This window comes from Pipistrellus kuhlii, unplaced genomic scaffold (genome assembly GCF_014108245.1).
Source record: "Pipistrellus kuhlii isolate mPipKuh1 unplaced genomic scaffold, mPipKuh1.p scaffold_m20_p_20, whole genome shotgun sequence".
Lineage (NCBI taxonomy): Eukaryota > Metazoa > Chordata > Mammalia > Chiroptera > Vespertilionidae > Pipistrellus > Pipistrellus kuhlii.
Genome location: NW_023425516.1, coordinates 17,504,485 through 17,518,157, shown reverse-complemented (window position 1 = coordinate 17,518,157; position 13,673 = coordinate 17,504,485). Strand labels below are relative to the sequence as shown.

At 53.0% G+C, this 13,673-nt stretch overlaps 2 protein-coding genes across 5 annotated transcripts in view; both read right to left on the bottom strand.

Moving 5' to 3' along the window:
• Window positions 1-446, bottom strand: part of MYO18B (myosin XVIIIB) — a 157,240-nt gene extending 156,794 nt beyond the window's left edge. For both annotated transcript variants that reach the window (XM_036449438.2, XM_045585651.1), the window contains exon 1: window positions 270-446. The gene's annotated coding sequence lies outside the window, so the exon portion shown is untranslated. The remainder of the gene's footprint in view (window positions 1-269) is intronic.
• Window positions 447-4,703: 4,257 nt separating this feature from the next.
• Window positions 4,704-13,673, bottom strand: part of GRK3 (G protein-coupled receptor kinase 3) — a 63,596-nt gene continuing 54,626 nt past the window's right edge. For 2 of the 3 annotated variants that reach the window (XM_036449407.2, XM_036449409.2), the window contains 7 exons: window positions 12,852-12,918; window positions 11,496-11,591; window positions 10,084-10,246; window positions 8,511-8,647; window positions 7,232-7,267; window positions 6,555-6,668; window positions 4,704-6,199 (listed from right to left, as the gene is read on the bottom strand). In XM_036449407.2, the coding sequence (XP_036305300.1) occupies window positions 6,038-6,199; window positions 6,555-6,668; window positions 7,232-7,267; window positions 8,511-8,647; window positions 10,084-10,246; window positions 11,496-11,591; window positions 12,852-12,918 (775 nt within the window). In that variant the 3' untranslated portion in view covers window positions 4,704-6,037. The remainder of the gene's footprint in view (window positions 6,200-6,554; window positions 6,669-7,231; window positions 7,268-8,510; window positions 8,648-10,083; window positions 10,247-11,495; window positions 11,592-12,851; window positions 12,919-13,673) is intronic. The other variant, XM_036449408.2, reaches the window with a different exon arrangement.

Genomic DNA, 13,673 nt, shown 5'->3' with positions numbered 1-13,673 from the left:
CCAAAACATGTTTTAAAAAAAGGATTCGCAAACAGCTGGGTCCTGACAAAGGCTGGTTCTTCATAGAGTCCACGCCCAGCGCTTTGTTCTAAAATCCACCCACAAAACGCTCTTGGTTTCTAAGAAAAGTGATGTCCGCACCAGAAAGGCCTAGGGAGACCGAAAGACCGGAGGCCTGCCGCCACGGGCCCCCAAAAACACATCCTGGAGAAGGAAAACGGGCCCATCAGCGCCCAGGGTGCCCATCTCGAAGCCCAGGCTGACGGTACCTTGTCCACTCGAGGCCTCAGGTCCCAGGATCCTCTCCCGCCCGAGAGAGGCCTCCCCAGGTGGCGGCGCCCAGAGCCCAGCAGGCCGGCCACGCAGGGGCGAAGGACAAATGTCACAGGCGCCCCTCCCCACGCTCCCGCTCACACGCAGCCCCTCTCCGACTGCTCCTCCCGGGCCCTCCCCCGCCCTCCCTCCGCGCCAGTGTGATAGCAGCAGCTGAGTGCCCAAGTCATTTCTAAATTTAGCCGGTGAGCTCCGGGGCTGGCCAGGTGACGGCAGCCCGGGGTGGCCGCGGACCAGGCGCCGGAGAGCATGGACATATTTGGTGGCACGGAGCAGGGGAGGGGACAGCTCCCGACGCAAGCACATTCTCACCCGTCATCCCTGCCGGCTTCTGCCTCCCTCTGCCCCGTGCAGGTACCTGGGCGCCACAGGTCTCCGTTCCCGCTGGATTCTGGGAGGAAAGACCGTGAACGACAGCTGCTGCCTCTTAGCCAACCATCAGCGCTGCACACGTGCCTGATAGGCAGGCAGCAGTTATCACACCAAGCGGAGGGCTTTCGTGGACTTATTATTTCTTTATTATTATTATTATTATTATTTTAAATATATTTTTTGTTGATTTCTTACAGAGAGGAAGGGAGAAAGATAGAGTTAGAAACATCGATGAGAGAGAAACATGGATCAGCCGCCTCCTGCACACCCCCCACTGGAGATGCGCCCGCAACCAAGGTACATGCCCCTGACCGGAATCGAACCTGCGACCTTTCAGTCCGCAGGCCGACGCTCTAGTACTGAGCCAAGCCGGTTTGGGCACAAAACGGACTTATTTCTTGAAGGGTGTACTACCTGTTGCCAAGAATACCGCAAACATGTTACTTCGTGGATGGCTCTGCAAAGAGGCAGTCAGGAGGAAGCCCCCTCAGGGTCCGATCTTTATTCTCGTTCACGTAAATCCTCGAGGGTCCGCTGGCAACGCCGACCTCTTGCCACCACGTTTCGGTCGGACACGAGGGCACTGGCTAGTGGGACCCCACTTCCCCAGCCATCTGGAAACAGGGAGGCGGGGGGAAGGTCACCTTCAGAAGGGCTGTTCCCGGAAGCGGTGTTTTTAAACACTGCGGGTCTGCCGAGAGCAAGAGCTCGATCCATCAAGTGCAATGATTGAAGCTCCAGGCGATGGCAGGACGGATGGTGGGGACTTGGCCAAGAAGAGCAGGGAATGAAGGATGCACTGCAGGCGAGCTCGGCTCCCGGAGGAGAGCTGTAACGATGGGAAAGTGACCGCCCCGCTCACAGGGGCCCTTACCCAGGCTGGGGCTTTACGGCCAGATCTGCACCACCACGGGGGGAGGAGAAATGCCTCCCTGAAGTGCTTTACGGTGCAGCCAGTAGAGCACATGTGTCAAACACAAGGCCCGCGGGCCAAATCCGTCCCGCCAGGCCTTGCAATGTGGCCCGCACCGCGCTGTCATCACTGCACTCCGCTGCATTTCCATCACAATGACAGTTTATGACTGTTCAGTAAACCATTCGGCCCGCGATTTTGGCTGGATTTTAGATTTTGGCCCCTTCTCTGATTGAGTTCGACACCCCTACAGTAGAGCATCCGGAGGCCTTCGGAAGAGGCAGATGAACGCAGTAACTCACGGCGAGGTCGCTGTCGGGTGTTGCTGGAAAGTCCGTCGCCCTCCTCACTCAGACCGGAGGAGGGGCTGTTGCAGACACAGGCCGTGGCGGTGAGGAGGCGGGTGTCCCCCGTTTTGATTTTATCCTGTGGGAAACGGGAAGGGCTGCCGTGTCTTTCAATAACCAGCTGTGCAAATAAAAAGGGCCAGGCGCGATAAGGAAGGCCGTGGATGAAAACCAACGGAAGGAGTCAAATAAATGATGTGAAATGCTTTGGGGCCAAAACAGAACTCGTTTTATATACTGGTAGTTGAGCAATCCTTGTGTTACCCAGAAAAACCCAAATCTGTTTATTGTGATTCGTTAAAACCCGGAAAAACGGAATCTATGATAATAAAAGTATAATATGCTAATTAGACCAGACATCCTTCCAGACGACCTTCCGGACAATGTAAGGGCTGTGAGGGAAGCCTGGGTCCAGGGCGCCAGAGGGAAGCCGGTGCCAGCAGCCAGGGGGGAGGAAGGCCTTTTTTTGTATGAATTTCATGCCTCGGGCCCCTAATTTAACAATAAAACTAAAAAATCCAGTGTTTCGCTTACAAACTACATATAATACATACAACATGGAACAGAATCAGCTGAGAAGCAAACCCAGTGGCAAGTCCATGGTACTATGAACACACAATCAATAGAACTATTTCTGCATTTCCCTCTCCTTACATTTTACAGTGGGACATTTTAAACACGGAAATGAATTGGCCCGATGAGGATTCTGAATGAGAATTTTTTTAAAAGTCATTCGAGAAAAACCACACTTTAATTTTTTTTAAAATATATTTTATTGATTTTTCTTACAGAGAGGGAGATAGAGAGCTAGAAATGTCGATGAGAAACATCGACCACCTGCCTACCGGGGAAGTGCCCGCAATCAAGGTACATGCCCTTGACCGGAATCGAACCTGGGACCTTTCAGTCTGCAGACCGACGCTCTACCACTGAGCCAAACCAGTTTCGGCCACACTTTAATCTTTTTAATCTAGTTAAAATCCTATTGTCAATTGGTGAATGATATATTTTTTTAATGGCCATGGAAGGCCTTACAATGATTGTTTCAAGTATCTTACGGTATATTTCAAACGTAAATAAGGTAAGTCTTGGCTTTAAACAGGTCGCTCTTTGTTCTCCTTCTTCCTTCTTCTGGTTTATGTCTCCCAGGTTTGCTGCAGTCTTTCTGAGCAGGATGCTTCTATCCCTTGGTGCACCTGATCTGAAGGGGAGGCTTTCATTTCGTTAAACTGACTACTTAGAGGCACAAGGAATGAAACCTTAACAGTGAAATGACAGCTAATTTCTAGAAGTCTTGCTGAAAAACCACCCTTAAACATGACAGATAAGAAAAAAAAATCATGAACCTCATGACAGGAGGGGATAAATGCACCAAAGAGAAAGTTTTAGGTTAAAAACAAAACAAACAAACAAAAAAAAACTTGGGTTTATAAGTTTTAAATGTGCTCTGTATATAGCACTTAAATTATTATTTTTAGACTTTGCTTTATTGATCCCTTTGAATTATGAAATCAAGTCTCATCATACCATAACTATGTAAAAATATCAGTTCGATGATCTTCCTCGACAATGTTAAAATGCCCCAACCACCAATGTATGTCTAAAATAACAAAAAATACGTGTGCAGAATTTTATCTTGTTAAATGGTCCCAACATGGGAAGGGTCAAACATCTTAGGAATGACATAACACTTAAAATCATCTGGAATAGCCACGTATACCAACCAACTTCTCCGGCCTTCTAGGACCTTCAGTCGACACTTACCCCATCAAAGGGGCTGTGGGCACAAGTTCAGGCAGAAGACTGGCCTCCCCAGGAAGGACTGCCCACACCAGACCCCACACAACCGGAGACCACAGAGTACCATCCACGGAGTCCATCCATGCCAGGCCCTCCTCAGCCATGCCACTGTAAGTCAGGTGCGAGTTGGGGGAATAGGAGAAGTTACTTGGGATGAGTCTGAGGCCATAGGTTTCTTGGGCTACCTTCCCATCCATCTCTCTTAGGAGCAACGCCTGCATTTCTACAGGAGAGATGAACTGTACCCTCCATTCCAGGGCAAAAACTGTATTTTTCAAAGAAATGCGCATCAGAGAAGGTAATGTCCCAGGTGTGAAACGTGAGATGCTAAGCCCAGACTCGGAGGGGTCCCCCTGCCTTCTGCACACGAGGCCTCGAGGTTTCTGCCCACTCCATGCCGCGCCTGCGTGTTGGCGGTGGCGAGAGCAGTGACAGCTGCCCTTAGCCAGGCCTGGGAAGATACTCACTCTTTACGAACAACTGCATGTCTGTCTTGGTGTTTTTTTTTTTGCTTTTTTTCTTTTCTTTTTTCTTTGTTTTTTTTAGCAACTTAATTCCCCATCCCTTTTAAACTGGGGAGTGCATCTGCATAGCGTGCACGGGGAAACACCGGACATAGCAGGCAGTAGAACATGAGAGTTGATTTGAACTCCAGCTGAGAGATGCGATGGACAGTGGCCCTCCCGATTTCTTTTCCGAAGGAACTCCTGGGAAATGAAAGATGCTCCCAGCAATTAGCTTCCCAATCCCCCGAGCAGAATTTCATTTAGAAAGCACTTTCCTTCCCAATGAGCGCAGCTCACGACGGTGGGGCCGGAGATTTGGAACTGCTAAAACGGTCAGGGGACGGGATGCAGATAATGACGATGTCAAGTGTTGTATACTGTTATGAACTAAGAAATGGACACTAAAAGCGCATTGAGAACAGGACAAACAAGTGGACTTTTTAAAACTGCTGTTATTATTTTTAGTCGGATGACGCAGAGGGCTTTGCTGGCAAGACACGCTGGTCCTCACAGCCCAGCGTTGACCGAGGGGCGTGAGAAGGGCCTGGAACTTGCCAGAAGGAAATAAAACCACGGGGAAAAGATGCCGCTGGGATCGGGTGGACCGTCTGTACGCTCTAACGTCCGGTTCACAGGACGCTCCCACCCAGGGCACAGGGTCACTCGCGGATGACAACATGGGTAGGCATACACAAGGAACCCACGGGGACAGACATTCCTTCTTTTCTCCAACGCAATTCATTGAAATTACACCCAAAGGTTCAGCGGTTTCCTTCCTTCACGCCTCCACGGCTGGTATGTTCTCTGAGGTCCAGCGGGAGGAACCAGACTGCCCGCGTCACGCCACGGGGGGCTGTCGGAACCCAACGGACCCGCCCCCAGACGTCCCTGTGCACCCGGACACACGCGAACGTGTGGCTCGTCGACGCGAAGGTTCCTGAAGGTCATTGTTACCCTGAAGTTCAAGACCCCGCGCCCGCCTCGCCTGCGGAATCGCTGTCAACGCCTCCAGCGGCCGAGCGCGGGCAGTTCCCACGGGCTCCGTGTCCTCGGGGGCCGCCAAGCGCTCCCTCTTGGGGGGCAGACCTGCTCGTGGGGGTGCAGGTGCACGGTGAGGGCCCACGCACAGCCGTCCCAGGAAGCATCTTTAGCTTTCCACCCTAGGACGGCTCAGAACCCCGGGCCTGAGATGCACAGAAGAACCACCCAGCTGGCCTCCCACCGGCAGCAGCCGGGAGCCGCCACGTCGTAAAAAAAACCCGCAGCGACTGCTTCTGGGTAAACGATGGCAACCCCCGGGGGGTGACCTGTCAGCCACCCTGCAGACGGTCACACACAACCCGGGCAAGTCCCAGGATTTGTTTGATATCATCGGACGTGAAAACGGATGAGTCGTGATCAGTCTCCAGGTCTAGGACCTTGGGTACCAACGTGAGAGTGTGGCCCAGAAAACTGTCCTTTTCCTCAGTAGTTTCACACATGAGGCCGGCGGGCGGGCGGGGGGGCCCCCGCCCCCCAGGACTGGAGGGAGGCCGCCCGGGCCCCGAGAATGGGCACGACCCCGAGCAGGCGCGTCCCCCCCGTGCGGCCTGGGTCTTCCCTGCGGGGCGAGAACCGGGACGGCGAATCCATCCTCCGAGCCACCGCCACCGCCGCCTCCTCCGAAAGGCTCCGCGTCCGGGGCCGGGAACTCCCGTGGGGACGTCCCCCAGGCGCCGTCTTGCCCGGGACCCTCGTCCCGGCGGTCACAGGCGTCCCTCGCGCGGTCAGAGGCCGTTGCTGCTCCGGTGGCAGAGGGGCGGCTTGGAGAGCTCGAGGACGCCCCCTCGGGTCTTGTTGAGGAACTTGGGCGCCCGCCGCAGCAGCCGCTGGGCCTCGGTGAATGTCTCCGTCAGCTCCTTCTTCCACTGCACAAACTCGGGGTCACTCTGCAGGGAACGCGAATGTTCGAGATGTGACAGCTGTGCGCGCCCCCACCCCCTCCCGCCCCAATGAACGCACCCTCGGCTTTCCTGCCCCCGGCGGTGGTGGTGTGGCTGGTGGGTCCTGCACAGACCTCCCCCCGCCGCCTCCGTGCAGGGGGAGGAGCGCCCTACCAGCCCTGCCACGACCCCCACATCCACTGAGGACTCCCCCCTCCCATATCTACTGAGGACGCTAACAAAACAGCTCAGGTCTCAAATAGGCAGAGGAGCCGTTTTGACAGGCTTAACGCTCCTTCCCATGGGGTGATGAATCCAACACACGTTTGTATCGACGAAGAAGGTAGTACTCAAAGCTCACCTCACACTGCAAGACAAACTGCTTCCCGCCTTTTATCCTCAACAAAATGCACTTCTTGTCTTTAAACAGCGTTTCTTCCACAGACACAATCTGCTCCATGGTCAGTAAGTTTTGCTGGTCATAAAAAAAAAAACAAAAAAAAAAACGACCAATTACCTCACGTCGTTCGTGACTTCTGAAGTTAAATGACTCACGGGCACCGAAAACGACCCACTCGGGAAAAATAAACGAACAAAGACCTGGCATTTGCCGATGGTCTAGGAGTGGGGGAGATGGCTACAGAGGAACATGCACAACAGTGCAAACTATGCCATCTCAAAAGCAAACAAACAGATAAACCTGCAAAGAAAGGAATGTCTCTGAGGCCCAGGAGCAAAGCTTTCCCTCCACGCAGGACTGATGTCTGAGTGACTGTGAGTCATGTACTTTTTGCACCAGTGAAGCCGGGAGGGAACACGGGGGCGCCGAGGGCGGTTTACAGGAGCCGGGGTGTGAGGCCGAGTCTCCACACAGCAGCTCGGTAAACGCCTGGCGAGGCAAGCTTGTCGGCGGATGCTATTTCGATCACACCCAGATGATGCCATGAACACAGGCGACATCCGTAAAGGAGTGTCCCTCGCGCCAGGTCTACAGCAGGATTGCTTAGGGTGAATGCTATGGCGTCCCGAGGACCTTACCATTTTATGTTTTTTTGGATAAATACTCCGGGAGCCCTAAACGAGAACCACCACCATCATAAACGCGCACGTTTGCTTTTTCCTCATGGGTACCTAGGAATCCAAGCAGCTTCTCAAATGGGCCATTAAACATTGACTCTTTTCATTGCATACTAGAGGCCCGGTGCATAAGATTCGTAGGGTCCCAAGGCCTGGCCAGCGATCGGGGCCAATCGGGGCCTTCCTTCTCCGGCTGCTGGCCAGGGCCTTCCTTCATTCCGTGCTGCCCCCTGTTGGTCAGCACATGTCATAGTGAGCGAATGAACTCCCGGACTCCAGGTCGAATTCCCAAGGGGACACTTTGCATGTTAGCCTTTTATATACATATCTATCTATATCTATATCTATATCTATATCTATATCTATTTCTATATATAATTTAGAGGTCTGGTGCATGACATTCGTGCACTTGGGGGTCCCCTCAGCCTGGCCTTTGCTTGTTAGCAGTCCAGGAGCCCTCGGGGGACGTCTGACTGATGGCTTAGGGTAGGGGTGTCGAACTCAATCAGAGAAGGGGCCAAAATCTAAAATCCAGCCTAAATTGCGGGCCGAATGGTTTACTGAACAGTCATAAACTGTCATTGTGATGGAAACGCAGCGGAGTGCAGTGATGACAGCGCGGTACGGGCCACACTGCAATGCCTGGTGGGACGGATTTGGCCCGTGGGCCTTGTGTTTGACACATGTGGCTTAGGCCCCCCCCCCCCAGTTGGACATCCTTAGTGCTGCTGCAGAGGCGGGAGAAGCTCCAGGGCTTCTGGCTGAGCGGCTTCCTCTGTGGGAGCGCACTGACCACCAGGGGGCGGCTCCTGGGTTGAGCATCTGCCCCCTGGTGGTCAGTGAGCGTCATAGCAACCGTTCCTTCCACCATTCAGCCAATTTGCGTATTAGCCTTTTATTATACAGGATAACATAAAAAGGATTCCTGGTGTTAAACAAAGGAAGTTGTTTTAGTTTTTTTAATTTTCAAATATTCTGAAAAGCGGGACAATTTCCTGTCTGCTGTGCACTTCACAGAACAGCACACTCTGTTTCCTGATGTCACAAAGTCCTTCCTTGACTGGGAAGTCTAAAAGTCACAGTCTGAACATCAAAGCCGCACGCACGCACGCAAGTTAGAACAGGTGCACGGCGCTTCGGAGGCTGTTTTTACACACAACGTGTCCTCGCTATGCAGCAACCGCGGGCTACCCACTCAACGTGACGACAGCAATCGCTCGATAACGGGCGCCTGACTTACCCGGGACTCCCCCTCTCCTCTCCACTCGAGTCTGTTGGGAAAGAGGTAAAAATAGCGCCGCTGCCACTGAGTCAGGAACGGGTTCCCCAGCTTCAGCATGTACCCGTGCATGATGCAGTCCTTCCCCAGAGCGTAATCTGAGGAACAGGAAGTCACTGTAAGTTAAAGGGGGTCTGGAACAGAATGTCTGCATGCAGGCGCGCCTCGGGAAAAGAGAATTACATGCTTTCCGGGGGGGGGGGGGGAAACAACTTTCTATTCAATATACGACATTATAGAAATCGTTATTATCTTGCTTAACGTTTTGAAATGAAAGTGATTGGGGGGGAAACTGGCTAATAAAATGACGTAGGTTTCACGTGCAGACCTGTACGTCACCCGTACACTTCATTGTGTTGACCACCCGAAGTCAGATTCCCTTCCGTCACCGTGTATCTGACCCCCTTTACCCTCGCCCGCCTCCCCTCAGAGCCGTTCCACTCTGGTAACCACCACCCTCTGGTCTGTGTCTCTGCGCTTTTGCTGGTTTGTCTCGTTTGTCCATTTGTTGCAGAAATCATTATTTCAGTCTTTAAACCATGGGGACTGGGAATTGAAAAAAAAAATAGAGGTTTCTTTCACTCTTTTCCTACTGACATTAAATAGTTGCTTCTCAACTTCCTGATAAGTCCACAGTGGTCACTTAGTGCTCTGAGAGGGCAAAAGTATGTTCTCAAATGACTTTTTCATCTATAATGAAAGTGTAATATGCTAATTAGACTGGACATCCGACAGGTCCAGGCAGCCGGCCTGCACCTGTCAGGGCCTACTCTTGCATGAATTTCGTGCATCGGGCCTCTAGCTATAGATATAAAATGAGAACGGAAGAACAGAGAGTGAATGAATGCAAGCCCCAAGTTCCTTTGGCTCTTTGTGGGACTGGGCCTCTCCCTTACGTCTGCTTTTTGTTTTCTATGTAATAACCGAGTGGGGATGTCCAGGGCTAACTAAGCCCAAGTAACTCAAGGATCAAAACTGTTTATTCCTTGGCTTGCGGTTATAGTTATCTCTCAAATACACGGCTATGTAGAGAGACCAAGCTCATTCACTCTCACCTTGATGAGTCCTGATGACCTTTTATAGGGAAGTATTGTCTCTTAAAACAACAGAAACAGGTTCGTTTTAAGTGGCTTGCTTTGCCTTCGTGAAAAGCTTGGATGACTGGGCTAAAATCACTCATTCCCTCTCTGATTCGTTCACTCAACAAGATTAAGTGAGTCCGAAACCGGTTTGGCTCAGTGGATAGAGCGTCAGCCTGCGGACTGAAAGGTCCCGGGTTTGATTCCGGTCAAGGGCATGTACCTTGGTTGCGGGCACATCCCCAGTAGGGGGTGTGCAGGAGGCAGCTGGTCGATGTTTCTCTCTCATCGATGTTTCTAACTCTCTATCCCTCCCTTTTCCTCTCTGTAAAAAAATCAATAAAATGTATTTTTTTAAAAAACAAGGTTAAGTGAGCAGCCAGGTGCTGAGCATGCTCCAGGCACCGAGGACTCGGCGGTGAGCAGCAGACGTCAGGGGGACGGAACCGTCTTACCTTCCTCGTGGCCCAGCTGCTTATTCTTGGCCCTCTTCCGGGCCTCGGCCTTGTCCGTGTCCGCGTTCACCGTGTCGTAGATGGTCTCCACCACCTCCTGCTGCCAGCGCTCCGAGATGACCAGCGGGAAGTTCTTGTAGAGCTCCTGGTCGCAGTCCAGGAGCTGCGGAGGCGACAGAGCGACACGTCGATGGGCGCCCGTGCTCGCAGAGGCGAGCAGCGTGGGGACGTGGCCGCGCGATGGCACACGGTCCCTTAGGACAGGTTCTCCAGGGTGACACAGCCCTAAGGCCCACCCCGCCGCCGGCACCCACAAAGGACTGCCACCAGCGAGCACCTCCCCACCAACTCCCGGGTCCGGTGGCTTCGCCCCCAATTTTCTTAGCAACGTTCGCTGCAGTTCTGCTGCTGAAAGCCGGCACGTGTATGCAGGCGTGCATCTGGAGTATTTAAAAGGTTTTGACAACAAAACAAAATTTCCATTGCGGTGAGGATATTCGATTCTGCATGGAAAATAGACTCCTATTGCGTTTAGAAACATCGAAAAGGGAGAAGCCAGGCCCTGACCGGTGTGGCTCAGTGGATAGAGCGTCAGCCTGCGGACTCAAGGGTCCCAGGTTCGATTCCGGTCAAGGGCATGTACCTTGATTGTGGGCACATCCCCAGTAGGGGCTGTGCAGGAGGCGGCTGGTGGATGTGAAAATGGGTCTAAAAGCAGGCAGCTGAGAGGAGACAGGGAGCATCCAGGAGGGAAGGGCAGTCCTGGGGGAAGTGGGGATAGTGGGGGGCTGGGGAGCAGAGACTGCACCTCAAAGAGGGTGATTTTTCTCTCATGACTCACCGTCCGCAAGGACAGCCTGTCTATGGGAAACTAGTGATACGATCAAAAGTTTGAAAAATGCCAAAGATTACATTTAAAAAAACGGTGACCGCTTCCCTCTTGATGGACAAATGCGACAGGACGCATGCGGTCTGCGCCTTTCCTCCCGACACACAGAGAGAGACTAAGGCAGGAGAATCGCGCCAATGCTGGCGGGAACTCTGATTCTAATTCCCGTGCGACGGGCTCCGGGGCGCGGGAGGCAGGTCTGCTTTCGCACGGTTGCTTTTCCTGCTTCCCACACGTTGGCATTTTATCTCCATCACAGATCCACCCCGATCGGTGAGAATCTGACCGGTCTGCAGTTCACCAGACGGCGTAGAGCGATTCTCCCCAAAGGAGCCAGCCGAGTCTCTCCCTCATGTAAGCCCTGGGCTTCCACGGCCTGCCCGTGTGCAGCTGGCCCTTGGCAGGCGACACCCCGATGGGGCCGATACGGACAGGACCCCGGCGTCTGGTTTCTGATGAGAACCACACCCCACCCCCCCCAACCTTCCCTCTGACACCACGGGGGCCAGCGGCCTGCGAGCACCTTGATGCCTTTGGTGTCCTCCTCGTCGAAGGAGCCGATGTCGAAGGCGTCGGCCGCGTTCACCTCTCCGCGGGGCGGGATCATGGGCGGCGGGTACTGCGGGGCCCAGAGGAGGGAGGTCAGGAGCCAGGCGCCCCGACGGCCCCCGCCCCACCACCATCCCGGAGGCAGAATGCGGCGTCCGGGTCACGCAGAGCACGTGACAGGTTCCACGGAGGGGCTTCTGCCCTGAGTGGCCCCCAAAGGAAGGCCTCAGATCTCAGACAAATGGAAGGGGGGGGGGGGAGAAACACACCCATGTCCACGTACGTCTTAAAAAAATAATTATTATATGTAACGGAGGCTCACGACTGCACATCCTCCAAGCTCGACTTTAAGAAAGCACGTTTTTCGCCGAAACCTGTTTGGCTCAGCGGATAGAGCCTCGGCCTGAGGACTGAAGGGTCCCGGGTTCGATTCCGGTCAAGGGCATGGACCGTGGTGGCGGGCACATCCCCGGTAGGGGGTGTGCAGGAGGCAGCTGATGGATGATTCTCTCTCATCGATGTTTCTAACTCTCTATCCCTCTCCTTCCTCTCTGTAAAAAATCAATAAAATATATTAAAAAGAAAAAAAAAAAAAAAAAGGAAGCACGTTTTCTGAGGGGGTAGGGGGGCCACATTACAATTGCTGGCAGACAGAGCACCCCACACCACACAGTCCTGGGGCTGATATTAAGGTAACGGGAGCCTGAGCCCTAATTCTGCGCAGGCAGGGATAACAGACTGCTGTTCCTCCACAGTTTGAATTCATGCAAAAAGAGTCCAAAGCTGATCATCAACATTAAAAAAAATAATAATAAAAATTAAAAAAAAAAACCACCTTCAACGTAGAGTGTTTTTCTCTATCCGTGAGACTATGAAAATATCTTTTAAAAAGAAATGAGAATTATGCTGATATACAACCACACGGATTCTTACGTTATGTGGTACCGAGCTAGAAAGTGTGTGTATGTTTACGATGAATGTTTCCTGTAACATTTTTACCTCGAAAAATATAAAAATATAATCTCATGCATCGAGATAAAAAGCCAAGAGGATGAGCTACAGCTAAAAAGCCTCAACTCTGTGGGCCATTTGAATGAGCCACATGTCCGCTCCGTGTCGCCGCTGACGAACGTGTGTGGAAGATGTTCTGAAAACGTTTAAGCCCTGAGGAGCGAGGCAGCCACCCAGCCACCACTGCGTGGGAGAGCAAGGAGGACTCTGTGGACGGAAGCTGGGGGTGGGGATGGATGGGGGGCAGCCCTGGGGCCGGAGCCAGGAAGCAGAGGCGGGGAGCACCCGGGTCCCCAGGGCGGGGGTCCCCAGGCTGTACCTTCTGTAAGTGGACCTGCTGCCAGTCGATGCCCCTGAAGAAGCTGTGCTCCTTCACCTCCTGCGACCTGTAGCGGAGAGGCCGGGACAGTGGTGAGCGCGCAGACAGATCCAGGAAATAGTCTGCGAGAACGCCCTCCTGTGCGGGACACAGAGGAGCGGCTATTTCCTGTTCCTGGAGCAAGCAAGGAAAAAAGACTCTGCCAAAGCAACACGGGACACCCGGCGACGCTTAGCAACATCGCTCCCCACAGCCCGCTGGTGTGGCCCGGGGGGTGTGGCTCAGGGGCTGAGCGTTGACCTATGAACCAGGGGGTCAGGGCACAGGCCCGGGTTGTGCGCTCGACCCCCAATAGGGGGCATGCAGGAGGCAGCCATCAATGTTTCACTCTCATATCTTTCTCGCTTTCTCCCTCTCTCTCTCTCTCTCTCTCTCTCTAAAAACCACCCGTAAGTCTAAACCAGTTTGGCTCGTGGATAGAGCCTGGGCCTGCAGACTGCAGGGTCCCAGATTCGATTCCAGCCAAGGGCACGCACGACCCCAGTGGGTGGTGTGCAGGAGGCAGCTGATCGATGTTTCTCTCTCATTGAGGTTTCAAACTCTCTATCCCTCTCCCTTCCTCTCTGTAAAAAAATCAATAAACTATATTTAAAATAAAATAAAATAAAATAAAAACCACCAGCAAAAAGAAAAACTTTTTTAAAAAGCTGGTGACTCCTTCAGCTTGTTAATTACGGAACACACGAGACAACATACACACTTCCCATGTGATCCCGGCCCCTGCCCGGCCCCCGCTGGAACCGAAGGGCAAGACCCTCACGG